At 38.6% G+C, this 17,682-nt stretch overlaps 2 protein-coding genes across 4 annotated transcripts in view; both read left to right on the top strand.

Moving 5' to 3' along the window:
• daglb (diacylglycerol lipase, beta) overlaps positions 1–7,336 on the top strand; it is a 10,295-nt gene extending 2,959 nt beyond the window's left edge. The window contains exons 4-13 of the mRNA XM_016676567.1: positions 637–779; positions 869–995; positions 1,077–1,160; positions 1,744–1,821; positions 1,925–2,005; positions 2,611–2,738; positions 2,872–2,940; positions 3,758–3,830; positions 3,917–4,170; positions 6,255–7,336. Of these exons, the coding sequence (XP_016532053.1) occupies positions 637–779; positions 869–995; positions 1,077–1,160; positions 1,744–1,821; positions 1,925–2,005; positions 2,611–2,738; positions 2,872–2,940; positions 3,758–3,830; positions 3,917–4,170; positions 6,255–6,447 (1,230 nt within the window). The 3' untranslated portion in view covers positions 6,448–7,336. The remainder of the gene's footprint in view (positions 1–636; positions 780–868; positions 996–1,076; positions 1,161–1,743; positions 1,822–1,924; positions 2,006–2,610; positions 2,739–2,871; positions 2,941–3,757; positions 3,831–3,916; positions 4,171–6,254) is intronic.
• Positions 7,337–7,960: 624 nt separating this feature from the next.
• spag9b (sperm associated antigen 9b) overlaps positions 7,961–17,682 on the top strand; it is a 41,614-nt gene continuing 31,892 nt past the window's right edge. For 2 of the 3 annotated variants that reach the window (XM_007561117.2, XM_016676117.1), the window contains exon 1: positions 7,961–9,016. In XM_007561117.2, the coding sequence (XP_007561179.1) occupies positions 8,717–9,016 (300 nt within the window). In that variant the 5' untranslated portion in view covers positions 7,961–8,716. The remainder of the gene's footprint in view (positions 9,017–17,682) is intronic. The other variant, XM_007561109.2, reaches the window with a different exon arrangement.

Genomic DNA, 17,682 nt, shown 5'->3' on the forward strand with positions numbered 1-17,682 from the left:
CGCACTGTCGGCTTTTGAGGAAATTGAAGGTTTTTAGGTGCGTCTTATAGTGCGGAAAATACGGTAATTGATTATTGAAATAACTGTCAACTAATGTAGTAATATATTAATTGGATTAATCATTTATTGAAAGAATCATCAACTAGTTTAGTAATCAATTATTTAGATTAATTGTGATTAATTGCTTATCAAAAATTGTCAATTGATTTTATAGTCAATTAAATGGATTAGTTGATTATTCAAGTAATCAACAATTAATTAAGTCATTGATTAATCGTGATTAATTGATTATTGAAACAATTGTCAACCAATTTAATAACAGATTAATTGGGGATAATCAATTACTGAAAGAAACCTCAATTAATTTAGTTATTGATTAACTGAGATTAACCAAGTATTAAAAGAATAGTAAACTTAATTTAGTAATTGATTAATCACATTAATCACGATTAATAGATTATTGAGGTAATTGTCAAGAAATTTAGTTATCGATTAATCGTTAACTGGAGTGTACAGACTCTAAAACAGTCAGTTGGTGAAAATCGATTAAGCTTCAGAATAACCGACAGAATAAATTGATTATCAGTTGCAGCCATAAATACGACTCCCTACGCGTTCTTTTTAAATTGATCCCCTCTTCCTGTTCTGCAGGACCAGGATCTGCAGACGGAGCTGGAGAATGCGGCTCACTATATGCAGTTCGCAGCGGCGGCTTACGGCTGGCCTTTGTACGTCTACTCCAACCTCTTTACTGCTCCCTGCAAGCTCAGCAGAGACTGGTGAGGCGCTCTCTGAACATCAGGGTCGGTGTCGGGTCGGCCCCGCCTCGAGCCAACCCCAAATTCTAACGTGCGTCTGCGCACTGCAGCTGCAGAACCCGCGCCGCGGAGTACGACATTGTGGGAGGGGACCACCTGGGCTGCCACTTCTCCTCCATCCTGCAAACCACCGGACTGCAGTACAGAGACTTTATCTACGTCAGCTTCCACAACCAGGTTACAGTTCTGTTTATTTACAGTGCGTACATTCCTGACCACTGGCGTTAAAGTTCTGAACAAACTCGATGTGCCCCACAGATCTACGAGATCCCGTTTTTTGTGGCGTTGGATCACAAGTGGGAAGTAGTACTCGTAGCGGTCAGAGGAACACTGTCACTAAAGGTGAGTTAAATCGGACATTGTGAAAGATTTTCCTACTCACAGCAGGTTTTTTTTTTGTTTTCTTTTACAGTTTGACACATTACGTTATGTGTTTTAGCGCGGCGTTACATGATAGACCAACTTCAGTGTTATCGTTTATCGCGATAACTTCTGGGACAATTTATCGTCCAACAAAACTTGTTACCGTGAAAGGCCGAGTCGGTTGTTTATATTCATCTGAGCTGTTTTGGCGAGGACAGAGGTCAAATATTCCATCCTCAGTTTCAGAATCACTTCCTTGTTTTTCTGAAAGACGGACTGCTGTAAACCGAAACATCTCTCTCTCTCTCTCTCTCTCTGAAATATTAACACTCGCTAGAATCACAAAGAGGAAAAAAGACGAAAACGGGAAGTGAGACTCGTTTGTATCCTGACCTGTATCTGCGTGTGCCTATAATTAGGTTGTGTTTATGTCAAAGGTGTTTGTGGTGATGCAGAAGGTTAAATCTTGTTTTGACTTTGGTCGTCAACAAAAAAAAAAAAATTAAAGACTTAAAGAAAAACAATATATACTTTTATGTTTCATGTTTGGTTTTCCTTGCAGGATGTTCTGACAGACCTGTCTGCTGAATGTGAGAACCTGCCAGTCGAAGGCGTGTCTGGCCCTTGCTACGCTCACAAGGTGAGGCACATTCCAATCGAACTTTTAGCCTTTTAGCATAATCACAACTAGTCTTTTCTAAAAACAAATAATAATGATGAATAAGTAAACATGTCTGCTGCAGGGCATGTACCAGGCGGCGGGCTACATCTACAAGAAGCTCGTCAACGATGGCATCCTGAACCAGGCCTTCTCCGTCGTCCCGGTAACGAGTGAAAACAAAAACACGATATTCTGTCCCGACTTTCCAAATATGTTCAGTAGAGTGTATGACCTGTGGTGATGTGGGACAGTTTATCTTCCAAAAACCCTGGAAACATGAAAAAAAATACGAGGAGACTTTGAGTTATATTGGGACTGCATCTGAAAACGGGTCGTCATGGCTACTTTTTTGCAGGATAATGATCCAAAATGGCCAAATCAACTGAGGAGGGTGGGGGAGTGGGGGGAGGGGATAAATCAGATTTTTTTCATAGGCGTCTCAGTAAAAACTTAAATATATATATATTTTAACATGAACCAAAAACAGTCCATATATTCCCATTCCTATAGCTGTGCAGCCCACAGCATCACAGGTCCTCCCACTTACTTAACATAAGTGTTTTTCTACATTTTCATTGCTTGTTTTTATTAAAAAAAAAAAAAAACAAGCAAACATATATTTCCCCCCTTTTTCCTAACTCATTTTTATAAGACTGTGCTATTGCCTTGAAAGGTGAATTTATACTAAGGCCAAAAAACTTGAGCATCTGTTTGTCAAACTGGACGGATTTGTGTAAACGGTGTGTTTGTGTGTCACTGTAATGGTAGGAGTATAAACTGGTGGTCACTGGTCACAGTCTGGGGGCCGGCACAGCCGCCCTGCTGGCCATCCTGCTGCGCACTTCCTTCCCCACCCTGAAGTGTTACTCATTCTCACCACCAGGGGGCCTGCTGAGGTAAAGCACGACTTCACAGCTTACTCAGTTTCCGCCTTTATTTTTCACTTTCTTTAACTTTTGGGGGAAAAAAACTTTGATTATTGTTCATATAGATGTTCTTACTTACATATGTTTTATTTTCTGTGTTCAGTCAACCCTTAGCTGAATACTCCAAGGACTTTGTGGTGTCTGTGGTGTTGGGGAAGGATCTGGTTCCCAGGTAAGAAATGCCTGTTGCCATGGTTCTTACAGGTGCTTGAAATCCTTGACAATGCTTTAATTTCATTTAGGTGTTTTCAAGGCTTGGTTTCTGCATAAAGTCCTGGAAAGTGCTTGATATTCAAAGTGCACAGTTTTGTTATAAAGTGCAATCTGGCATTTGATTAAAAACCTAAATTTGGAAAACGTGATTTACAGTTGAAACCAGATATTTTCATACACTTAGTAAAATAACACACACATTTTTTCCCCCTCAGTCTGAAGTTAAATCTAGTTTTAGGTTATTTAGAATAACTAAAATTATTTCTACTCACTAAATGCCAGAAAACTTAACAAGAACTTGTAACTTTGGATTTAACTTGAGCAGGAAGGTAATTTACCTTAACACGATTTGTTTGCATTGTTCCAACATTATACATATTTATTATTCCTAATGGCTCAGATATTATTGATCTGTATAGTTTACATTTTACACTTTAAGTTTTGGTTAAATTAGTGTTTTGTTCTCATGCCTGTGAGAAAGAAAATTTTTGAAAAATAACATTTTGCTATATTTCCCTTATCCCTACAGAATATTAGCACAAAACATGATCAAAAACTGTAATAAATAAGAGTGAATTGAAACTGCCTTTTTTTTTTGTTCTTTTGTATTTTATTTTTAATCTCCAAAGTGTGGAAAAGTTTGAAAACTTACTTTGAGAATGCTTCTGAAGTGCTCTTGAACTTTGCTGTGGGAAACGTGTACAAACCTTGTACTGTCTGCTGTTGTGTTCTGCTGGACTTCATGTCAGAAACCAAAAGCTTTTCCTGTTCCACAGACTGAGCATCCCCAACATGGAGGACCTGAAGAGTCGGATACTGAAAATAGTCGCAAACTGCAATAAGCCCAAAGTGAGTCTAGTGAGCGTTGGAGTCGCACGTTTCTGTGCCCCGAATCCAATCTGGCCGTGTCTGAAGCCGCTGTCTGTGTGTTGCAGTACCGCATCCTGCTGCAGGGGTGTTGGTACGAGCTGTTCGGAGGGGACCCGGACGATTTCCCCACCGAGATGGACAGCAGGAGGGAGGAGCAGCTCAGCCAGCCGCTGCTGGGCGAAGAGTCGCTGGTGATCCGCCACTCGTCGTCCTATCAGAGCCTGGCATCGGACGACTCTCCCGCCCACCCAGTCGTGCACATGCCGCTCTACCCGCCGGGGCACATACTGTACATCACGGAGGACGGGCCGTCGCGGAGGTTGGTTTCTGCATGCTGCGACTAACGATTATTTTAGTTATTGATTAATCGTTTACTCCGACGATTAATCGGGTTAAAAGAAATTGCCGTATTTTGCGGATTTCTCTTTAAAGCTTCTTTGTGCAACTTTAAAAACACATTGAAAGATGCAAAGAGACAATTCAGTTCCTTTATTAAGTAAGAATATAACAATTTTAACAGCTTCCCTGTAGTGAACATTTGATCATTTGTAGCAAAGGATTCATCTGCAGCTGTGAAAATACTTTTAACATCAAATTGTTAAAAGCTCTGCTTGACTCGTCAATATTGTGTAGTAGTAGTTATTAAGAATTAGACAGCAAAAGATGCTTAACATGATTTTCTTTTAGTAATTTGACTATGCTTTAAGTATGCTGCCTGAGGAATTGTAGGTATAAAACATTTACAAAGAAAGTTTAATTTTTCTACCATAAATGCAAACTGTATATACTTTTTGGACAGTTTTGGCTTAATTACTGCTCTGACAATGTGGTGGTGTTGATTAGCAAAACGCCTTTTTTTGAAACCATATATGGAAATTAACAATTAATTGAGTACTAAATTAGTTGACCATTGTTTCAATAATCGATTAATCGCGATTAATCAGATGAGTCATTTCATCCCTAGTGTTCATTATGGTATTTTGCAGCACTCTGTGTCAATCTGCCAGAGAAGGCCAATAAAAGACACAGAGGTTTGTGGTGTTGATTAGACAGAATGTAAAAAGAAAAAAAAAAAAGTCCAGTGGGTATGAATACTTATTATTTTAAAATGTGATACAATACCCTGCTAAACGCTCAAGTCATGGCACCAAGAATTTAAATTCATCTTAAACTACAGTAGTTCTACTGTTTATATTTTGATACACTCACATATCAGGACTTACTGCACACATCAGCTGACACCTCAAATGACATCATTTCCTTCTCAGCTGACACCTTTGTTCCATCTTTCCTCTTGATGAAATCTGCTCCGGCTAATTTAATTTGAACTGCTTTCGGTGCTTGAACTTAAGATAACACAAGCTAATGTGGTTGAAATGCACTGTGGTCTTCATTCAGGAAGCATAACTCGAATTGTCAATAACCTCTCTGGCGTTGCATCTCAATTCTGGTTAGTGAATGAGTTCAAAAAGTAATTACTCCCTCTGGTTGTGCAAATATGCACAGTTTTTCGACCAGTTAACGATTATGATGTACTTTATTTTGGTCTAACTCATAAAACTTTCCCACAAAATACATACAAGTTTTTAAAAAAAAAATTTTTTATGAAACAATGGTAATAATGGTGGGAATGCTTCAACAAGACACAGCATGGTTTTATCACAGAGAAAATTTTAATTCTGTAAAGTTTGACAGTGCTATTTTTTAAGCTAGGATATTGTTTATATTCCTCTAAAACTTTTATCTCTTTTTGTCTTTTTACTAAAACTATTTAAAAAATAGTCAGAATGACACGGCTGCTTCGGGTTACACCAGGGTGCCTCGCATCGTTAAAAAGTTGCAAATTCATCTATCTAAAATTAAGACCTTAAAATGTCTTAAATTTATATAAAAAATACGTTAATCAAATATCTTAAATTTTGCCTTGGACTACTTAATTTTCTCGCAGGATTTTCTGACAGGCAAAAGTTTGAGACACCTCCTTTGCGTTCTGAGGCTAACGGGAAATAGCTGCTAATATTCCCTTCCAAGCTAGCTAGCTAGCTTTTTTACGTCTATCGTGGGTAAGTGCAAATTTATCGCCACGTGGCTGGACGAAGTTCGTACATTTCCGTGGAGATAAAGGGCTTACATTTCATTCATAGTTGTCCTAAAAAGTCTTACATTTTATTTGGTGAAACCCACAGAAGCCCCGTATATTGAATGCTCCGCTTTGTCCAAATGTTTGCTAATCAAAGCCCCAGCTTGTCTTTTGCTTCTTTGTTGTCTCCAGAGGAGCTTCCAGCCTCGGATGATTAGAGATGCTGACAGTCATATGAACACTTCTTGTTCCTGCGTCACAGCACAACTTAAAAAAAGAAAAGAAAAGAAGCTCCAGCTTTTCTATTGTTTTTGTTTCCACAGATCCTGCTTCTCCCAGGTTCGGTACCGTGCCGACTGGTCCAGCGAAACGGCGTTCCGGAGCATCTTGATCAGCCCCAGGATGCTGGTGGATCACATGCCCGACGCCGTGCTCCGAGCCCTGAACAGCCTGTGCAGCGACGGCCCCTTCCTCTGCCCGTCATCGCTAAGCAACAACCCACATATTTCTATGTGAGGTGCACTAAAAAATATATAATAATAATAATTAAAAAAAAGGGGCGGGGGGTTGCTGGGGGGGTTACCCTCTTCACGTCCACGCTCCAAGACGACTTTTACTCGCGTGTTTACATCCGATCCAGGTTCCCACTACTTCCCAACCTGCGATCCCCAGCTAATTAATATCTTTTGGTCAAGTTGCTGTTTTATTGAGCTTCTAAATTGTTCAATCATTGGATTATGATTTTGATGGGAGATTTGAATCTGCGGAGCTTTGCCTGATTTGTAAAAAGGAAAACCCATAGAAGCACAGAGTCATGCACTTTTTTAAATTATTTAATGCAAGAATTGTTTTTTTTTTCTTTTTTTTTTTGTTGCTTTATTTGAAGTTGCTCCATGAGCGACTATATATATCATATTTGAATGTTGTATATTCAATGTGACAGTGGAGCATTTCAACTGTAATGTCAGTGTTTTTGGTTGTGTCGTTTGAATGGCTAAGATGAAGATTGACTTGTTGCCAAGGGCAACTTTGGAGCTTTCTGATTGGATGGTGCGGTGAAAAAAAATGTGGGTATTCATATTGTTGTTTGTGAACTGTAGATAGGAATGTCTTGTGATTTTATTATTGTTTTAATGTTTTAAACATCAGGGTGAACAGTGCCTATGCATTATAAAAAAAATGAAACCCAAACACACTAAGTAAAGTTCAGAACTGCAGTTGTGTTAAACTCAAACATGCCTGAAAGTAAAAAGTTGAAAGATTGTGCTTTTTTTCTTTTTTGGGGGGAATTTACCTGCTTGCTATGGATGTTGTCATTCTTTTTCAAGAAAAATTTTCATACCCTCTTAGGAATGCATTTGAAAACTGAAAGCAAATAAAAGCATTTGTGAAGTACACACACACACACATCTTTGCTTGTTTTCGGTCTCACTCCATGAAGTCTTGAAAGAAAAAAAGAAAAAAAATGTATAGAGGCTGCACAGTGCTGAGAGTAGGGGTGAATGCAAATATACTTCATACTTATTTTTTTATTTAAACAGTATAAAGTATAATTTTAACATGTCATATATATATATATATATATATATATATAAATATAAAGAAAAGCTCATAAGGTTTAATACTCTTGCAGCTCACTGTAATTATTTAGGGAGGCTAATTTCGAAATTTTTCCGGAATAAAAAAATAACCCACCCTGTGCACACATGTTTGTGTTGCTATCTTTGTGGGGACTTTCCATTGACTTCCATTCATTTCTACAGCCTAAACCTTACCTTTACCCTTTTCCTAACCCTAACCATCACATACCTAACCCTAACCCTAACCAAAACTCAATTCATACCTTAGTCCTAACTCTGACCCCTGACCCAAAAACAGGGTTTCCCCTTGTGGGTTCCAGGCTCTGGTCCCCACAAGGAGCAATTGGTCCCCACAACGTAGTATATGTCAGGAAAATCGTCCCCACAAGGTATTACAAACAAACGCACTTCAGCACGTGACGTCATGACAGTTCAGTCACCAACATATATGTTCAAGAGATGCTTGGAAATCCCTATTTCAAAACAAAGACAACGTAAACAGCAGTGCTCGAAAGTTATACAGTTAAAAATACACCCATTCTGAAATATATACCATAGTTGTACTGCAACTTAAATTTTATGTAAAAATCAGCAGATTATATTCAAAAAAAGACTGAGATAAAGCTGATATTTTTGAAAAGTTCTTGAACTTCTTGATCCCACGGCTTTGATTTTTTTTTTAACGTACTTTTCTCCCCGCCTTCCAAACGTCACTTCAGCATCACCAGGCTATATATGAACATTAAAATAGAAAATTATTTTAGTTGTATCCGTGACGGTTGGATTAGTTGGTTTAGTATTTTGTGCGCTTTCTCTGCTTTGTTGATAGTTTGGCTTTGTGGGTTCCCAGATATCCCGACAGCACGTGAACGCCGCAGCAGGGAGCTCATCTGTTGGACAGGGAAACTAATCAGGAGCCAAGTAAAGACTTTTCAACACTGCGAGCTAATAGGCTAGCACGGCTCCTAAGTCAGCCGTCACTACGAAAACGGGGTAGGGACTTTGTTTGTGACCCGACAACATCTCCTCTAGGCAGGAAACAACTTTGGAGCCATGTTATAGTGGGGGAGAACACTTGTATCGTTGCGCTTAAAGTATAAAAGCGAGCTGCCTCCGGTCAGCAAGCTTGTGGCTAGCTCCATAACGTTAGCTGGGAAAGAAGTGGAGGCTTAAAAAAAACAAACAAACAAAAAAATCCAACAAACATGGAGCTGGACGACGTAGTCCTCTACCAGGACGACTCGGGCGACTCGGACGTGATGTCCGAGCGGGTCGCCGGTCTGGCCAGCTCCATATACCGAGAGTTCGAGCGGCTCATCGAGAAGTACGACGAGGACGTGGTGAAGGACCTGATGCCGCTGGTCGTCGGGCTGCTGGAGAACCTGGACTCGGTGTTCGCCGCCAACAAGGAGCACGTCGTGGAGCTGGAGCTGCTGAAGGAGGACAACGAGCAACTTGTCACTCAGTACGAGCGGGAGAAAGCGCTGAGAAAACACGCAGAGGAGGTGGGTTTGCGCCGCACACCGCCAAACTAATTTGCCACCGGGTTTATAGATTAAAAGGCTGCGATTATGTACTTTAGCGTGGAAAGATTAATGCCTTCCTCTGGCGTTTTATTTTTTCCCCACATAAAATCGCATTGTGATTGTTTTAACTGTTTGTGAACCATTGTTTAACTTGCACACACATGAAAGTACAAAGCTGAAGGGGAGTTAGGCGTATAAAGTTTTATAAAGTCGGTGGTACTGTCAGACAATCTGGAGTGGAATGAAACATTTGACTCTAATTGTTTACACAATTAGAGCTCAGCAGGTTGAAAGTTAACTCAATGACAGGTGTGAGTAAAACGATGCTACTTTAAACTGTTGCAAATCAGTCGAAAATTAGTGAATTTCACTACGTTTGATGCCAACTCGATTTATGCACACTTGGCAACATAAAAACATAAAATAAACTTTCTAAGAGGGAAAATAAATACATAATTCTCTTGGGAAAATTATATGCAGCTATTTCTTAAAAACTCGTAGGTTGCTAATGCCATCCTGTTTTATTACTGTCATATTAGAGCTTCACAACATGTCAGATGATCACAGGTGTGTGTACTGCGGTGTTATGGTAGTTCATTACTGTCAATAAAGACCACTGGCGGCACAACAAACAAAACCAAAAGAACTCATACATGAAGTCACAGATTTCCTGCTGTTGCTACAGCAAAGTCCAGAATGTGGTTTAAAAAGTCAAAGGAAAACAGCCGTAATCTCAGATTATAGAAACTACGGGTTTGGAGAACAGGACTTGCTCTGTTGGACAAAGCAGAGAAATGGGGCTGTAATTCATTGCTTCTTAATTACAAAAATAACGTAACACTTTTTAGCTTTCTCAAATAGCTAGTTTTCTACCTCTTGCTAACAACTTCCTCACTGAAGAGTGTTGTTATCGCGACCTGTTAAAAAGTTCAGATTTTGAGTGTAAAAACCATCTGATCTGATCACACGATTAGACGTCTTGTTGTACCATCTGGTGTAATTTTAGTTTCTGCTGCCTTTCACTCTAAAGTGAAAGTCGCACTTTCACTTTGTGATCATGGAACAAAATTTGAGATATCAGACACTGAAAATTAGTTTTTGTTATGGAGAAAAAAAAGCTATTGAAACCCGCTTTGCCCTGTAAAAATGTTTGAATTCAGCCACATCGGATGGTTTTCAAACACAAACTTTTGTACTTTTACGACACTGCTGCCTCGGTCTTATTTGAAGTCAAGTCATTAGTCTGTGATTGACATGATGGTTAGCAAAGTCAAAATTAACGTCACGCATAAACGTAAATATTGCTAAATTTCTTGAAAATATTTCTGAATTAGCTCCACAAAATTTGTGATTTAAACAAAAAAATCACAAAGTCAAGGAGGGACTGAACAATGTGAAAAGATGTGTAATTTGTAGGAGCTACTTAAACTGCAAAGACAGCTATTTGTTGAAATTTTAACAGTGGAACGGGTTTTATCAATACTTTCTGGCTCTTTAAGAACATCCAGGATCCTGATTTGGCCCAAAACGAAGATGAGTTTGACACCCTCTGTTACACAGGGATTGATGCTCTGACAGATTTAAGAGTGACGCAGCACTGTTTTGTTGATATGTTCAATAAATAAAGACATCTGGTTGACCTGCAGTCAGAATTTAGCACGTGTCATCGGGGAAAGAAACACGGATGACATAGTGAATCTGAAATTAGCTTTCTGAAACTGTAGCAGACGCTTGTGTGTCTCTGAGCGTCCTGTGGACTCGCCTGTGCCCGTTTGACAGACATGAGGCCGTATTGTCACACGTCTCACTGCTCAGGCAGCCTCCGGCATGCCTCTGTGGGCGTCGGCTGAGAACGCTAAAACCAGGTGGATGACTAACGTTTAGAGTTACTGTGATTTTCTTTTCAAATGTATTGACCTCTGGTGCTGTCCTGTGAACCAAATAAATGCTTTTAGACAGCGATAAGAGTCATGGTTTGGTCTACAACGGAGTGGAATTGCTCACCTTGAACCACGTCAGCCAGAAGGTAAACATCACCGGTTATTCAGAGAAGAGTCCAAATTTGACTGACTGTTTTCCAACAAGGTGTGCTTCTACAGTGCATTGGACTTTCTATATTCAAGATTTTTGATATTTGTTTTTATAAACAAATGTCTGATTAGTGTATTTAAATATTTCTCCTATTTTAAGTAGTTGTATTGTGGTACAGCCCTGATGTTCGTTTAATATCAACGATTTTGTCATTTTACAAAATCAAACCAAATCTGCAGTAACTTTTGTAATAGTCGATTTTTGAAAGCATCAATTTATTTTTATATTTGTTTGTTGTCGCATAAAGTGAGAATAACATGCATTTTTTTTTGTTTCTCTTGATTGAAATGAGTCAAGCCTTGCCTTAAAATCTGGACTCTGAATTATGTTTTGCTGCATTTCCATTGCAAATGTGTGCAAAACTTTGTCAATATTCCGTTAATGTAAAACACCCCCCACAATTTTGCAATTGTGGTGTTTTTATTAAATAAGAAATGCAATTAAAACCATGTGTGAATAAGTTTGTTCATGCGATGAGACTTAAAAATCACGCTGTGCCATAATCCTCCAACTAATTCCTGTCGTCTTCTTCTTCATGATTTGCGCCAGCGGCAACGTCCAATTGTTGATCATGTGACTTGCGTGATGCTAAAAAAAATGTTTCCATTGTGAAATAAACCAATTTTGATACACCAAAAAAAACCCATCTCTTCCTAGTACCAAAACATTTAAATTTGAGTATTCCCATTACGCAAATTTATTTGCGAAATTTCAAATTGCACACTTACGTAGCCAATGGAAACGCAGCTCCTTGGGATGTTCCATTTAACTTCTTTGGTGATTTAAATGAACTGAAAGTTTCAGTTTGTTTTCCTGCCTTTTTCATAGACGGCATCTTTATCTTAGAGTTAATGGGAGAAACCACCAAGAAATTGGTCCCAATTAGCAAAGTTGTGATTGTATTCGACACAGAGACTCTTTATGCCTGCATGGAGACACACTGTCAGTCTTGAGCGTCTTCTTTACCACAAGGAGCAACAGGTCGCATAGTTCCAACTCTATAAAAATCGTCCCGGCCTTAATTTAGTAAACTTTGTAAAAGTGATTCCCCACAAAATTCCCATGGCAACTGATTCACAGAGTTTTAAAATCTGAAACGCTCAAGCAGTTCATTTCCACCTGAACTCGTTTGGACTGCCTGACTACCTGTTGGCTGCGGCTCAGCAGGTTTAAGGGTTTCCACGACATCAGGTTACTAATTGACAGATGCTCAGCTGCTCCTCCATGTTATCCACACAGTGACTTTGTAACGATGATACAGGGTGATATAATTGTCGGAGAGATCGGGTTGCAAGACATCTGCAGCATCAAGCGGCAATCTTTCTAAAGTTTTTGAGCTGCAGCTAACGATTATTTTAGCAATCGATTTTCATGACGATTAATCGACTATTTGAATAAAAAAAAGGGGCAGATTCTTTAGATTGTTCATTTAATTACTTAGGCTTATTTTATACAATATTAGAAATACATTAAAAATAATTCAATTCCCTTTTTAAATAATAATAAAAACAATTTTATTGCCTAAAATGCATTCCTTTCATGCACGCTAACCAGGTGACGCTAACACTATGCCACTTGAGGGATTTTTACAGACAAAAGTTATAAAATTTTTACCTTAAATTCACAATGTAAATATTTTTTGTACAATTTTGGCATAGTTACTGCTCTAAATATGTTGTTCTTCCAGAAAAAGTCTTTTTTTTAGCTCAACGATTAATTGATTACTAAATTGATTATTTAAACTATTGATTAATCACTATTAATGTGATAATCCGATTATCTCATAACCTCAAGCAAAAATATTCACAATATCGCAGTATTTAAATAAACATTTTAAAATTGGACAGCATTATTTGTTTGTTTTTGAAATTGAAAAAAATTATATCTAACGTTTCTAAAAGATGGAAAATCTTAATTGTTGCAACTATAATATGTTTATTTTGGATTTTTGGAAAAAAAATCAGAGTCAACTGAAAATATTTCAGCTTTTTATTTGTTCAGTTGAAATGAAAGTTTTAACAGGATGCGTCCCCTTCAACCAGCCGACTGAACAGAGCGAGAGGTGGAGCAGGTGGAGCACGACTCTTCGATATTTACAGCCGGGAAAAGCCCAGCACCGTCTGTGGCATCACATTGTGAAGAATTCGCTCTGTAGAAACTATGATGGAAAGTTTGTTTTGTTTAGTTTTCAAACCACAGATGTTGCAAACCGTGACACATCTTGATCCTGGAAACCCACCCTGTGTCGTCTTTGAAGAATGAAGTTGATTGCTCGCGTGCAGCATAGACAGCACCGTGATTGTCATGGTTACATGTAACTGTTGATAAAAGTGAAAGAAATGGCTGTAAAAACGACATATGCAGGAAAGCATCTAAAACAAAAAGAGCTAAAAAAAACCTATGGTTTTACCATGAAATGCCTTTAGAACATCAAAAACACGACGTTACCAATACATCCTGTTGCATTAACTTGGGCCGGTTACTGATAGGTTTTTAAAACGGCTTAAAACTCATGAAACATCTTGTTGACTCAGCTTTTTGGAGCTATTTCTAGCCACGAACAATAAACAATCATGATGCTGAAGGAGCGCTTTTGTAAAAGCTAACATTAGCTAGCTACCAGTGACTCGTCTGTTAAGCAGCGGACTGCAGGCTAGCTATACCTGACTCTGCTAGCACTTGTAGTTGCGGCTCTTGCACCACTTGAGTTTTAACTCGCCAAAATCGAAACTACGTATAAAATTATCCCCACAATGTAATGATTTATTGACTCAAACATCTTTTCATTATAAAGTATTTCTTTAAGGTTGTATTTAAAAAGCACTAAAACTCAGATGCTAGCTTGTAGTAAATCTTTAATAGTCATCAAATCTGGACTTCATTGTATTTGAACTTAATCAAATGAAAAAGACGACGGCTGTCTTCTCCTATTAACCAATCTGTGTTTAAGCTTAAACCATTAACTTTTTTTTTTTTAACAAATTATTTGACAAGAGTTTACACAGCCAGAGCTTTATGAATGTTCAAGTGTAGTTTTCTTTGTTTTTCGCAGTAACAGTTGGTTGTTGAGTACCAAGCGCGACATGCCAACACAGTAGTTTCTTCATAACGCATTTCATGCTGTAACATGTTGGTGCAGCTTTTAGTCAGACCTGTACATGTGGGAGTTTTCCATCAGTGTGGAAATGTTTTCCTCTCAGGTTGCCGTGTGAAATCCATTGCCTTTAATTAAAGTAGTTCTGTTAGTTATCATGCTGATTGGAGGTTAAGATGAAAGGAGAGCATAAATAGGATCATTTCGGTTTAAAAACATCAATTGCTTTCTTCTGTTTGATTACTCAAAGCTCAAAAGAATGGAAATGCCAACTTCTCCTTTAAGACATTTATTTTTCTTGTCTCCTGAATTCGAGGCAGTAGCTTAAATAAAAAGCCGACATGTATCTGTAGAAAGTGCATTTTGGTCTTACACCCTTTGTGCTCAATATAACTTAAGCTCACTGAAACCGAGAATGTTTCTTTCAGTAACAACTTCTACACTCTTTCCATCCATGTGCATGCAAATACTTTGGAGTAACATCTTCCACCTCTTGTGCTGAAACTTTGAGTCGGTTTCTTTCAGGAACAACTTCCATACCGAAGATCGTGTCTTGTACAAACTGTTAGCATTAGGCTGTGGTGTGTTTGCTGACTGGAAAAGGATAGGATTTTTGAGTTTCTGACTGACTTGTGACCGCTCAGAACTGGTCAGGCTGAAAATTGTCTGTTTCTGGACAGCGGTCAATTTCTCAGCTCATCTATAATCGTATATCGTCTCGTTGACACATAAGGTCTCATATTCTGGACGATCTGAATGCAGAAGATGAGTTGGAGACAATCGGGAACTTCATCTTTTACTTTAATTCAACAGCATAAACATGTTAGAATATGAAAGTTGGCAAAGATCAAAGTTGGCAAAGATCAGATCTACAGCACTAATTGTTCTTTATATTGAACTAAGGGTAGACTTGACATCACAGTGACTCATTATTAAATATTGGATTAAAAGGGAATTAAGAGGGCAGGGCTGCTGGTCATCTTACCAACTTTATTTCTAATGGGACTCTGAAAATACTTTTGTCTAGTTAATGTTTTAAAATGAAATCATCCCAAGCCACCGCCCACATAAAAAACCCATACATAGTTTTTTTTTTTTTTTTTTTTTTTTTTTTAGCCGATGATGTTATTATGACTGTATATCAGGGAAGAAGTTCCCATTTCATTCTACTTCCTCATGAGCTTCACTTTCAGCATTGCGGACAGAAATGGAGCGCTCACTAAACTTCTGCTTTGTTAACTGCTGGTCAGATCTGCACTCAGGCTGCAGACTGAGAGGTTACAACCTAAATACTGCACAAAAACGTTTAATGCTTTGACACAAGGACGACATATCGTGTTGCCAGCAGTTTGAGAATGAGGCATGATTTTAGTTACCTTAACAAATAAAACATAGAAACACTTCCATGCTTTTGTATTCAGCATCCCAGAATCAAGATGTTCATCAAACTAGCTTTAACCGCATTAATCCGCCCGTCTAAAGTTTGAGCAGACTGCAGTGAACGGTTATCAATCAGATGACATTACACGGAGAAGAATGTCATCTTCAACGGGTCGGCGAACGAGCCGACAAAAGACCTCAGGGAAGTTCTGTTTTTCCTTAAGAATTTCCTGCCAAGCCTTTTCCTCTCCTCCACTGAAACAAATCGTTCAGGAGACGTAGTCCTCTGGCAGGGAGCAGCAGCAGCGTTTAACCAATACACTGTTCAGTCGGCAGGATTAATCAGCTGCGGGGACGCTTTTCTCTAGCAGGGACAAAAAACGTTGGTCAGAGTTGACAGGGAATCAATTAGTAAAAAGCTTGAAGCCGTAACTGCGGTTAGGGGCCTGATACGAACGTAACGTAGCAGTAACCAAGGTTTTAATGCGCTGTATCTTTTTATAAAGGACCAAATTAAAAATATTTATCTTGGTGTAGCACACAAGATTACTCTGGCTGTTGGTTTCTGTCGCTATTTGGCAGAAATTTCAGTTCGACTTTATCAAAACAGATTAGCCAAAATCTGCTGCGACGACCTGAACTGAAACAGCATCTTAGCATGTAGTACAGGTTGGACATAGAGATTTACCACACTGACCTGTAGTATCACTGACAATTGCGTATGTGCAGTGTAATGAACCGCAAACGGTTAAGGTAGAATGAATGAAACGTTAATGATTTATTTTGTGATTATTTGACTCTATAGAGTCACTCTTTTGACCCCGATATTGTATATAGTGTCAATTATATTGACACCCACTAATGCATCTGTCCGTGCTCTCTTCTTTCAATGTTATATGTAAAAAAAAACAAACAAACTTCGAAGCTCAAAAATCCTGCATGCTTTCTGCTCGTCGCTTTAATTTAGGCAGCCAGTAAATATCAATTGAATATAATGTAATTCTCTAGTTTGAGAACCACAAGCAATCTTATCTTTTAGTTCTTTGTTAGAAAATATTGCATTAGGATTATTGGATTATCACAACAGTTTGAGATGTTTGTTTTCGAAGTAATAAGTAATAAGTAATAGGGTTAGGGTTCTAGCTGCAACTCTGAAGAAGAAAGAACAACTGGTTAAGTTTCATTATTTGTCTGAATGCAGAGAAAAATGGATATTGGATGTGACTGACTCACCGCTCACCCCCAACGCCGCAGCTTTAATTCACAGAATAATTTATGTAATATGTTCTTATCAAAGCTGGATAGGTTCTGAGGTATACAGCTGATGGAGAAGTCTAAAATCACCCAATTTTACTAATGTTGGATTAAAAACTGTGTTATTTTTCATTTCATACAAGTCGAGTTCATATGTACTCGCTCATATTGACAAGACAAGATTCAAGGGTTTAGAAAAAAATGAAGTTGTGTATTTGTCTGATGCGATCTGGTTGAAGCAGTAGCTTCTTTCCCCCCTGTAACTCATCTGAAGATGTGGTGGCATGTTTCCCCCAGTAAAGCCTGGCGGGCCACCAGGCTTTACTTATGCCCCCACCAGGCGTAGCATTGCTTATTCATTAAAGTCTTTTTAAAATGTTTGCATTTTTTAAAGACTCTATAGTTGTTGTTCAGGAATTAATCTTCTAATCTTTCAATAACACATAATAATTGATATTTTCAAATTTCCTGTCAACTTTAAACATTTTTTAACTCAAAAACACGGCAGGACACTGAGCAGGTTTTCTGGGGGAAACCTTGTGTGGGTTTTATTTTTCTGTGACGTTGCGACACCATCAATTACACGAAGAAGAAACCCTGCTACATGTTTTCCCCTCAGAACGCTGGACCGCTTTCCAGCATCTCTCCCTTAGACCAGGTGGTGTTCACCTCTTTTTTTTTTTTTTTTTTTTTTTTTTTTACACATGTCTCATTTCTGCATCCTGCAGCGGTGAAACCAGTAAAGAGGCATGCAGCGTTGTCAGTTTATTGGTTCAGATGTCAAAGACCCCCCACGAACGTCCCAGCAGAAATCTGCAGCCAAACT

Source organism: Poecilia formosa, unplaced genomic scaffold (assembly GCF_000485575.1).
Source record: "Poecilia formosa unplaced genomic scaffold, Poecilia_formosa-5.1.2 Scaffold4, whole genome shotgun sequence".
NCBI lineage: Eukaryota > Metazoa > Chordata > Actinopteri > Cyprinodontiformes > Poeciliidae > Poecilia > Poecilia formosa.